The sequence below is a fragment of the Salmo trutta genome, chromosome 3 (genome assembly GCF_901001165.1).
Source record: "Salmo trutta chromosome 3, fSalTru1.1, whole genome shotgun sequence".
Lineage (NCBI taxonomy): Eukaryota > Metazoa > Chordata > Actinopteri > Salmoniformes > Salmonidae > Salmo > Salmo trutta.
Window position 1 is genome coordinate 33,564,434 of NC_042959.1, and position 11,925 is coordinate 33,576,358.

Below are 11,925 nucleotides of genomic sequence, written 5' to 3' on the forward strand. Positions count from 1 at the left end.
AACTACTGTACCTCAGGTGTATTATATGTTCTTCTGCTGTAGTCCTTCAATTCAGTCTCTATCTCTTCTGCTCACATCTACGCACCTTCATCTTCATACTAGACCTTCTTAAAGATAATTTACTGGAGTTGGTGTTTTTGTTGGTTTGGATGCAAAACGTACGTTGATAAATCTCTCGGTGCCTATCTAGTTGTTGTCGATAACAGAATCCCGGACCACATGGTGTCAGTGTAACACAAGGTTACTGGTGCTTTGTAGATTAGGCCCTTCCCTTCTCTGGTCTGTTTTGTTCCACACATACAGAGAGAGTGGTGCGGACGTCAGAACAAGACGTGTATGTTAGAGAGAATCGTATTTTCTTTCGGTGCTGAAGCATTGAACTCCGTATGGATGAGAACGACTTGGCCGTATGATCATTAGGATTGTGTTTTTTCATTGAGGATTGTGCTTACTTTTCTGTCTAACGATGGGAGATGGAAGACAAAGGCGCAGATGGGAGTACTGGTGGGTTGTTCTGCGTTTCTCTCTGCTGTTGTGCTTCGGAGAGAAGGTTTCAGCACAGATAAGGTACTCTATTCCAGAGGAGGTGAAAGAGGGATCCGTTGTTGGAAATGTTGCTAAGGATTTGGGTCTTGACGTCAGTACTTTGGTGGAGAGACGGTTTCGTATCGTTTCTGGATCTAAGGACGCTCTTTTCCAGGTAAATCAGAACAATGGCGTCTTGTATGTTCACAAGACTATCGACAGAGAGGGGATTTGTAACGGCAAGGTAGCTTGCGCGATAGACCTGAAAATCGTCGTTGAAAACCCGCTTGAAGTCCACTATGTAGGTTTAGAGATAACGGACATAAATGACCACTCGCCAAGTTTCTCTGAGAAATATCTACACATAGAGATAGCTGAAAATAAACCCCCAGGAGCTCGATTTGAACTCCAGCCTGCGCGTGATTTCGACTCTGGAATTAATTCTATACGTTCCTATAAGTTAAATCAAAATGAACATTTCGATTTAGAACTGAGAGATAGTGGGGAAGGGGATACAATCCCGTTTTTAATTTTGCAGAAAGCCTTGGACAGGGAACAGAAGACCAAACATTCATTACTATTGACAGCATTGGATGGGGGGAATCCACCTAGATCAGGTACTCTGAACATAACTGTCACAGTCCTTGACGCAAATGATAATCAGCCTGTATGTAGTCAGGACGTCTATTCCGTTACATTACAAGAAAATGCTAATATCGGCAGGTTTGTAGTTAGAATTAATGCAACCGATGCAGACCATGGGTCAAATGGCGTGGTGGAATATACTCTCGGTAGAAATTTAAAGCGGAGAGTACATGATATTTTCCAATTGGATAGCATTACTGGGGAAATGAAAGTGAAAGGCCCGGTAGATTTTGAAGAAAATGAGATGTACAGTCTAAATGTACAGGCTTCTGATAAGGGCCAGCCTCCAATGACAACTGATTGCAGAGTTATTGTAAAGATACAAGACGTGAACGACAACAGACCACAAATAGAGGTTACCTCACTCTCTAATACGGTTTCTGAAGATTCTAAACCTGGAACTGTTATATCTCTCATCAGTGTGACAGATCAAGACTCTGGTATTAACGGAAAAGTTATTTCCAGTATAACAGACAACGTGCCATTTGAATTAAAACCCTCATATAAGGATAACGGGTTTTCTATCGTCACAAAGGGACGTTTAGATCGAGAACTCGTGTCCTATTATGACGTCACAATAACAGCCACTGACTGTGGTCAGCCTCCTCTGTCCACATTCAAAACTCTGAGCGTCCAGATATCAGATGTGAACGACAACAGTCCAGAATTCTCCCAAAACCCCTTTGAGCTGTACTTAGTGGAAAATAACGCCCCGGGTGCTTCCATATTCTCTGTAAGCGCCACTGATAAAGACTTGAATGAAAATGCTGCGATTTCATATCACATAGTTAGAGGAGAAGGGACGCAGAGTGATATGGCATCTTTTCTGAATTTAAATTCTGATAATGGTCATATTTCCGCGCTGAAAAGCTTTGACTTCGAAATCCTCAAAACTTTCCAATTCCAAGTTGTAGCTACAGACTCTGGAACTCCGTCACTAAGCACCAACGTCACAGTGAACGTGTTCATTCTGGATCAGAACGACAACGCTCCAGTGATCTTGTATCCAGTCAGCACTAACGGTTCCGCTGAAGGTGTGGAGGAGATTCCCCGCAATGTGAACGCAGGTCATTTGGTGACTAAAGTGAGAGCCTATGACGCTGATATAGGATATAACGGCTGGTTATTATTTTCACTGCAGGAAGTTACTGACCACAGTCTCTTTGCTTTGGACCGCTATACAGGACAGATAAGGACACTTCGGTCATTCACAGAGACAGACGAGGCTGAGCATAAACTGGTCATACTGGTAAAAGACAATGGGAACGTTTCACTGTCAGCAACAGCTACTGTTATTATCAAGGTTGTGGAACCCAAAGAGGCTTTTGCAGTTTCTGATGTTAAAAGTTCAGTAAAAGACGAGGAGGAGAACAGCGTTACATTTTATTTGATCATTACTTTGGGGTCAGTTTCAACGCTTTTTCTCATCAGCATCGTCGTGTTGATTGTAATGCAGTGCTCCAAACCCACAGACTATTCCTCCAAGTATTTACAAGATACGAATAACGACGGGACACTGTGCCACAGCATCCAGTACAGATCCGGAGACAAACGGTACATGTTAGTTGGACCCAGAATGAGTATAGGTTCTACTATAGTCCCGGGCAGCAATGGAAATACTCTAGTGATACCTGAACACAGGAGGAGAACTTCTGGAGAGGTAAGAACTGTTTCTAAGCATTAAAGTTTGAAAGCATATTGCTGGTTATTTTTAAGAATTGATCGTGCGTAATGGCATGTGTGACTGATGATGAAGCTGTTGCTGTCGACCCTGGTTCGTGCTTAATATCTTGCGTTTGTTTTTGGGTTCTATATGCATGAGTTATGATGACATCTCTCAAACAGGTGGATAGTCATAGACCAGGCCCCCAACAAGACTCATTAGTGTAATTCCCCTGTCTACAAACTGATTCTCTGTGCGTAATGGAGAAATGAACACGTTCAATGCGGTTGCTGTCCACTCTTGTGGTGCTGATTTACAAAGTGAATTGCTTTTCCTTGCAATCGAGGTATTTACTATGTCAGTCTTTTACATATGTAGTCATCCAATCCATTTATTCATAATCCCTCTCCATTTACTCCCCCTCAACCTTTCCTCATCCCACGCCTGTAACTATAATATTGCGCTGGTACTTTTTCTGATGCTAATACTGTAATGTACAATCATTCTAGAGCCTTGTGTGCTCGTGGCAGGCAGTAGTTCGGTCCGCGTGGTGTCGGTGTCACACAAGGAGACTGACTGACTGTCTGGTGTTTTGTATATTAGGCCCTGCCCCTCTCTGGGTTGTTTTGTCCCCAAATGTAGAGAGAGCTGTGCGGACATCAGAACAGGACGTGCTATGATAGTCAGAGAATAATTGTATTACTTTTCTGTGCTGAAACATTGCATTTCGTTATGGATCATCATGAGTTGGTCATCTGATCATTAGGATTGTGTTTTTTCATTGAGGATTGTGCTTACTTTTCTGTCTAACGATGGGAGATGGAAGACAAAGGCGCAGATGGGAGTACTGGTGGGTTGCTGTGCGTTTCTCTCTGCTGCTGTGCTTCGGAGAGCAGGTTTCAGCACAGATAAGGTACTCTATTCCAGAGGAGGTGAAAGAGGGATCCGTTGTTGGAAATGTTGCTAAGGATTTGGGTCTCGACGTCAGTACTTTGGTGGAGAGACGGTTTCGTATCGTTTCTGGATCTAAGGACGCTCTTTTCCACGTAAATCAGAACAATGGCGTCTTGTATGTTCATAAAAATATCGACAGAGAGGAGCTCTGTGATGGCAACATTGCATGTTTGATAAACCTGAAAATGGTTGTTGAAAACCCTTTGGAAATTCATTATGTTGGTGTCGAAATCACCGACGTCAATGATCACTCTCCTATTTTTCCTGGAAATGAGCAGTATTTGGAAATAGCGGAACAAACCATGCTAGGGACGCGCTTCCAAATCCAGGCTGCACGGGATCCAGATATAGCGTTGAACTCTGTCCGTTCGTATAAATTAAGTCCCAACGATCATTTTGAAATTGAGATTAGAGACGATGAAGACAAAATACCTTTCTTAGTCTTGAAAAAAGCTTTGGATAGGGAGCTCAAAACCAAACACAGATTACTTGTTACTGCAGTTGATGGAGGTAGTCCACAAAGATTAGGGACTGTCAACGTCACTATTAATGTGCTTGATTCGAATGACAACCGTCCTGTTTGTAGTCAAGACCCCTATTCAGTGAGACTACGGGAAAATGCCGCACTTGGTACTGTGGTTGTTCGGGTAAATGCAACTGATCTAGATGAGGGTTCAAACGGTGAGTTGGAGTACACGTTAGGCAGAAACCTAAAGCGTAAAGTATATGATATTTTTGAACTGGATAGCCTGACTGGAGAAATTAAAGTTAAAGGTGAGGTGGACTTCGAGGACACAGAAGTTTATAAACTAGATGTACAGGCTTCAGACAAAGGACAACCTCCCTTAACTGTGGAATGCAGAGCAATTGTAAAGATAATTGATGTTAATGATAACCAACCAGAAGTAGAGGTGACGTCACTGTCCAATGTCGTTTCAGAAGATTCAAAACCAGGAACAGTTATTTCGCTCATTAGTGTGACAGATAAAGACTCAGGTATTAACGGTAAAGTTGTGTGTAGCATCTCCAACAATGTACCGTTTGAGTTAAAACCGTCATATGAAGATAATATGTATTCCTTAGTGACCAAACAGCCTTTAGATCGAGAGCTAGTGTCTGGTTATGACATCACAATAACAGCCACTGACTGTGGTCAGCCTCCTCTGTCCACATTCAAAACTCTGAGCGTCCAGATATCAGATGTGAACGATAACAGTCCAGAATTCTCCCAAAACCCCCTTGAGCTGTACTTAGCGGAAAATAACGCTCCTGGTGCATCGATATTCTCTGTAAGCGCCACTGATAAAGACTTGAATGAAAATGCTGCGATTTCATATCACATAGTTAGAGGTGAAGGGACACAGAATGATATGGCATCTTTCCTCAATATCAATGCTGATAGTGGAGATATTGCCGCGCTCAAAATCTTTAATTTTGAATCCCTCAAAACTTTCCAATTCCAAGTTGTAGCTACAGACTCTGGAACTCCGTCACTAAGCACCAACGTCACAGTGAACGTGTTCATTCTGGATCAGAACGACAACGCTCCAGTGATCTTGTATCCAGTCAGCGCTAACGGTTCCGCTGAAGGTGTGGAGGAGATTCCCCGCAATGTGAACGCAGGCCATTTGGTGACTAAAGTGAGAGCCTATGACGCTGATATAGGATATAACGGCTGGTTATTATTTTCACTGCAGGAAGTTACTGACCACAGTCTCTTTGCTTTGGACCGCTATACAGGACAGATAAGGACACTTCGGTCATTCACAGAGACAGACGAGGCTGAGCATAAACTGGTCATACTGGTAAAAGACAATGGGAACGTTTCACTGTCAGCAACAGCTACTGTTATTATCAACGTTGTGGATCCCAAAGAGGCTTTTGCAGCTTCTGATGTTAAAAGTTCAGTAAAAGACGAGGAGGAGAACAGCGTTACATTTTATTTGATCATTACTTTGGGGTCAGTTTCAACGCTTTTTCTCATCAGTATCATCGTGTTGATTGTAATGCAGTGCTCCAAACCCACAGACTATTCCTCCAAGTATTTACAAGATACGAATAACGACGGGACACTGTGCCACAGCATCCAGTACAGATCCGGAGACAAACGGTACATGTTAGTTGGACCCAGAATGAGTATAGGTTCTACTATAGTCCCGGGCAGCAATGGGAATACTCTAGTGTTACCTGAACACAGCAGCAGAGCTTCTGGAGAGGTAAGAACTGTTTCTAAGAATTTAAACATTTGACATTTCCTGTATGTAAGTATCTTTTTGGTCATTCGATTATAATTGTTTTCTGGTTCATTGGAATGTCTTTAACGTGCTTAATAGAAGTGAGGTTGTTGAAGCGGTCGCTGTCCACTTCGGTGTTGCTGAATCACCAGCTCATTTGCTGTATTTATCTTCGCTTAAGTGTATAAGTCCATTTATCTCTCCTATGTTTTACATGTTCTCATTCTTTCATTGCTGCTACGTAGTTATGGCAACTGGAAAACAGATAATATAACTACAAGTTCATCTGGTCATGGAAAACCGAATCCCTAACCACATGGTGTCGGTATAATACTAGGAGACTATTTCTATAGGTCAGGCCCTGCCCCTCTCTGCGCTGTTTTGTTCCACACAGACGATAGCAGTGCGGACATACGAGCAGGACGTGTTCTGTTGGACAGATCATTACTGTGTTCGTTTTTGGCGCTGAGGCATTGAATCAGTATGGATCATTTCGACTTTGTAATCTGAGCGGTAGGATTGTGTTTATTTCGTTGAGGACCGTGTTTTGTTGTGTGTTTAATAACGATGGGAGACCGAGGACAAAGGCGCAGATGGGAGTATTGGTGGGTTGCTGTGCGTTTCTCTCTGCTGCTGTGCTTCGGAGAGCAGGTTTCAGCACAGATAAGGTACTCTATTCCAGAGGAGGTGAAAGAGGGATCCGTTGTTGGAAATGTTGCTAAGGATTTGGGTCTCGACGTCAGTACTTTGGTGGAGAGACGGTTTCGTATTGTTTCTGGATCTAAGGACGCTCTTTTCCAGGTAAATCAGAACAATGGCCTCTTGTATGTTCACAAGAATATCGACAGAGAGGAGCTCTGCGGTGGCAATGGCGCTTGCTTGATGGACCTGAAAATCGTTGTTGAAAATCCTCTAGAAATTCACTATATCGGGGTCGAAATCATGGATGTTAATGACCACTCGCCCAGTTTTGCTGAAAAAGACGTACAGTTAGAAATAGCTGAGAATACCCTCATGGGGGCACGCTTTGAACTCCAGACAGCGCGTGACTTTGACATTGAAACCAATGCTGTCCGTGTGTACAGGTTGAGCCAGAATGATCATTTTGATTTAGAGGTGAAAGACAATGGGGAGGAGGACAAACTTCTGTTTTTAGTTTTAAGAAAGCCACTTGACAGAGAGCAAAGTTGCAAGCATGAATTGTTGTTGACTGCAGTCGACGGAGGTAATCCACCGAAGTCAGGTTTACTTAATGTAACTGTCACAGTTCTAGACACCAATGATAATCGACCTGTTTTTAATCAAGACATATATTCCGTTTCTTTAAAGGAGAATTCCCCAATTGGCACAATTGTTACCACTGTTAATGCGTCTGATGCTGATGCCGGTTTAAATGGAGCGATAGAATACTCCCTGGGAAGAGCGGTGAAACGTAAAGTATATGACATTTTCCAGTTGGACAGCATTACTGGTGAGATTAAAGTGAAAGGTGAAGTTGACTTTGAGGAAAATGAGGTTTACCGGTTAAATGTACAGGCGTCTGATAAAGGCCAGCCTCCTCTGACTGTTGACTGTAGAGTTATTATAAAGGTAGTAGATGTGAACGATAATAACCCAGAGATTGATGTAACATCCCTCTCCAATACAATAGCTGAAGATTCAAAACCAGGAACTGTTATTTCTCTAGTTAGTGTGACAGATAAAGATTCTGGTATTAATGGTAATGTCATAGCTACAATAACAGACAACGTGCCATTTGAATTAAAACCTTCATTTCAGGACAATGTGTTTTCTATCGTCACAAAGGGACGTTTAGACAGAGAACTCGTGTCCCATTATGACGTCACAATAACAGCCACTGACTGTGGTCAGCCTCCTCTGTCCACATTCAAAACTCTGAGCGTCCAGATATCAGATGTGAACGATAACCGTCCAGAATTCACCCAAAACCCTCTTGAGCTGTACTTAGTGGAAAATAACGCCCCTGGCAGGGCAATATTCTCTGTAAGCGCCTCTGATAAAGACTTAAATGAAAATGCTGCGATTTCATATCACATAGTTAGAGGAGAAGAAACTCATAATGATATGGCATCTTTTCTGAACATCAATTCTGATAATGGTCATATTTCCGCGCTGAAAAGCTTTGACTTTGAAACACTTAAAACATTCAAATTCCAAGTTGTAGCTACAGACTCTGGAACTCCGTCACAAAGAATCAACGTCACAGTGAACGTGTTCATTCTGGATCAGAACGACAACGCTCCAATTGTCTTGTATCCAGTCAGCGCTAACGGTTCCGCTGAAGGTGTGGAGGAGATTCCCCGCAATGTGAACGCAGGCCATTTGGTGACTAAAGTGAGAGCCTATGACGCTGATATAGGATATAACGGCTGGTTATTATTTTCACTGCAGGAAGTTACTGACCACAGTCTCTTTGCTTTGGACCGCTATACAGGACAGATAAGGACACTTCGGTCATTCACAGAGACAGACGAGGCTGAGCATAAACTGGTCATACTGGTAAAAGACAATGGGAACGTTTCACTGTCAGCAACAGCTACTGTTATTATCAAGGTTGTGGAGCCCAAAGAGGCTTTTGCTGCTTCTGATGTTAAAAGTTCAGTAAAAGACGAGGAGGAGAACAGCGTTACATTTTATTTGATCATTACTTTGGGGTCAGTTTCAACGCTTTTTCTCATCAGCATCGTCGTGTTGATTGTAATGCAGTGCTCCAAACCACAAGACTATTCCTCCAAGTATTTACAAGATACGAATAACGACGGGACACTGTGCCACAGCATCCAGTACAGATCCGGAGACAAACGGTACATGTTAGTTGGACCCAGAATGAGTATAGGTTCTACTATAGTCCCGGGCAGCAATGGGAATACTCTAGTGTTACCTGAACACAGCAGCAGAGCTTCTGGAGAGGTAAGAACTGTTTCTAAGAATTTCAACATTTGACATTTCCTGTATGTAAGTATCTTTTTGGTCATTCGATTATAATTGTTTTCTGGTTCATTGGAATGTCTTTAACGTGCTTAATAGAAGTGAGGTTGTTGAAGCGGTCGCTGTCCACTTCGGTGTTGCTGAATCACCAGCTCATTTGCTGTATTTATCTTCGCTTAAGTGTATAAGTCCATTTATCTCTCCTATGTTTTACATGTTCTCATTCTTTCATTGCTGCTACGTAGTTATGGCAACTGGAAAACAGATAATATAACTACAAGTTCATCTGGTCATGGAAAACCGAATCCCTAACCACATGGTGTCGGTATAATACTAGGAGACTATTTCTATAGGTCAGGCCCTGCCCCTCTCTGCGCTGTTTTGTTCCACACAGACGATAGCAGTGCGGACATACGAGCAGGACGTGTTCTGTTGGACAGATCATTACTGTGTTCGTTTTTGGCGCTGAGGCATTGAATCAGTATGGATCATTTCGACTTTGTAATCTGAGCGGTAGGATTGTGTTTATTTCGTTGAGGACCGTGTTTTGTTGTGTGTTTAATAACGATGGGAGACCGAGGACAAAGGCGCAGATGGGAGTATTGGTGGGTTGCTGTGCGTTTCTCTCTGCTGCTGTGCTTCGGAGAGCAGGTTTCAGCACAGATAAGGTACTCTATTCCAGAGGAGGTGAAAGAGGGATCCGTTGTTGGAAATGTTGCTAAGGATTTGGGTCTCGACGTCAGTACTTTGGTGGAGAGACGGTTTCGTATTGTTTCTGGATCTAAGGACGCTCTTTTCCAGGTAAATCAGAACAATGGCCTCTTGTATGTTCACAAGAATATCGACAGAGAGGAGCTCTGCGGTGGCAATGGCGCTTGCTTGATGGACCTGAAAATCGTTGTTGAAAATCCTCTAGAAATTCACTATATCGGGGTCGAAATCATGGATGTTAATGACCACTCGCCCAGTTTTGCTGAAAAAGACGTACAGTTAGAAATAGCTGAGAATACCCTCATGGGGGCACGCTTTGAACTCCAGACAGCGCGTGACTTTGACATTGAAACCAATGCTGTCCGTGTGTACAGGTTGAGCCAGAATGATCATTTTGATTTAGAGGTGAAAGACAATGGGGAGGAGGACAAACTTCTGTTTTTAGTTTTAAGAAAGCCACTTGACAGAGAGCAAAGTTGCAAGCATGAATTGTTGTTGACTGCAGTCGACGGAGGTAATCCACCGAAGTCAGGTTTACTTAATGTAACTGTCACAGTTCTAGACACCAATGATAATCGACCTGTTTTTAATCAAGACATATATTCCGTTTCTTTAAAGGAGAATTCCCCAATTGGCACAATTGTTACCACTGTTAATGCGTCTGATGCTGATGCCGGTTTAAATGGAGCGATAGAATACTCCCTGGGAAGAGCGGTGAAACGTAAAGTATATGACATTTTCCAGTTGGACAGCATTACTGGTGAGATTAAAGTGAAAGGTGAAGTTGACTTTGAGGAAAATGAGGTTTACCGGTTAAATGTACAGGCGTCTGATAAAGGCCAGCCTCCTCTGACTGTTGACTGTAGAGTTATTATAAAGGTAGTAGATGTGAACGATAATAACCCAGAGATTGATGTAACATCCCTCTCCAATACAATAGCTGAAGATTCAAAACCAGGAACTGTTATTTCTCTAGTTAGTGTGACAGATAAAGATTCTGGTATTAATGGTAATGTCATAGCTACAATAACAGACAACGTGCCATTTGAATTAAAACCTTCATTTCAGGACAATGTGTTTTCTATCGTCACAAAGGGACGTTTAGACAGAGAACTCGTGTCCCATTATGACGTCACAATAACAGCCACTGACTGTGGTCAGCCTCCTCTGTCCACATTCAAAACTCTGAGCGTCCAGATATCAGATGTGAACGATAACCGTCCAGAATTCACCCAAAACCCTCTTGAGCTGTACTTAGTGGAAAATAACGCCCCTGGCAGGGCAATATTCTCTGTAAGCGCCTCTGATAAAGACTTAAATGAAAATGCTGCGATTTCATATCACATAGTTAGAGGAGAAGAAACTCATAATGATATGGCATCTTTTCTGAATATAAATTCTGATAATGGTCATATTTCCGCGCTGAAAAGCTTTGACTTTGAAACACTTAAAACATTCAAATTCCAAGTTGTAGCTACAGACTCTGGAACTCCGTCTCTAAGCACCAACGTCACAGTGAACGTGTTCATTCTGGATCAGAACGACAACGCTCCAGTGATCTTGTATCCAGTCAGCACTAACGGTTCCGCTGAAGGTGTGGAGGAGATTCCCCGCAATGTGAACGCAGGCCATTTGGTGACTAAAGTGAGAGCCTATGACGCTGATATAGGATATAACGGCTGGTTATTATTTTCACTGCAGGAAGTTACTGACCACAGTCTCTTTGCTTTGGACCGCTATACAGGACAGATAAGGACACTTCGGTCATTCACAGAGACAGACGAAGCTGAACATAAACTGGTCATACTGGTAAAAGACAATGGGAACGTTTCACTGTCAGCAACAGCTACTGTTATTATCAAGGTTGTGGAACCCAAAGAGGCTTTTGCTGCTTCTGATGTTAAAAGTTCAGTAAAAGACGAGGAGGAGAACAGCGTTACATTTTATTTGATCATTACTTTGGGGTCAGTTTCAACGCTTTTTCTCATCAGCATCATCGTGTTGATTGTAATGCAGTGCTCCAAACCCACAGACTATTCCTCCAAGTATTTACAAGATACGAATAACGACGGGACACTGTGCCACAGCATCCAGTACAGATCCGGAGACAAACGGTACATGTTAGTTGGACCCAGAATGAGTATAGGTTCTACTATAGTCCCGGGCAGCAATGGAAATACTCTAGTGATACCTGAACACAGAAAAGCTTCTGGAGAGGTAAGAGCGGTTTCAATGCATTTCATT

At 42.7% G+C, this 11,925-nt stretch overlaps 3 protein-coding genes across 8 annotated transcripts in view; all 3 read left to right on the forward strand.

Moving 5' to 3' along the window:
• LOC115173577 (protocadherin alpha-C2) overlaps positions 1 to 11,925 on the forward strand; it is a 231,451-nt gene that overhangs the window by 8,935 nt on the left and 210,591 nt on the right. The window contains exon 1 of one of the 6 annotated variants that reach the window (XM_029731954.1): positions 6,530 to 8,952. The exons of 4 other annotated variants lie outside the window; for them this stretch is intronic. In XM_029731954.1, the coding sequence (XP_029587814.1) occupies positions 6,589 to 8,952 (2,364 nt within the window). In that variant the 5' untranslated portion in view covers positions 6,530 to 6,588. Of the gene's footprint in view, positions 1 to 6,529; positions 8,953 to 9,478; positions 11,899 to 11,925 lie in introns of those variants that run through there. One more of the 6 variants, XM_029731880.1, reaches the window with a different exon arrangement.
• LOC115163706 (protocadherin alpha-13-like) lies at positions 320 to 2,854 on the forward strand. The gene has a single exon (XM_029715813.1). The coding sequence runs from the start codon at positions 467 to 469 to the stop codon at positions 2,852 to 2,854; it is 2,388 nt and encodes a 795-aa protein (XP_029571673.1). The 5' UTR covers positions 320 to 466.
• On the forward strand, positions 3,488 to 6,036 carry LOC115163711 (protocadherin alpha-3-like). Its single transcript, XM_029715825.1, has one exon. It carries the CDS (start codon positions 3,646 to 3,648, stop codon positions 6,034 to 6,036), a length of 2,391 nt encoding a protein of 796 aa, XP_029571685.1. The 5' UTR covers positions 3,488 to 3,645.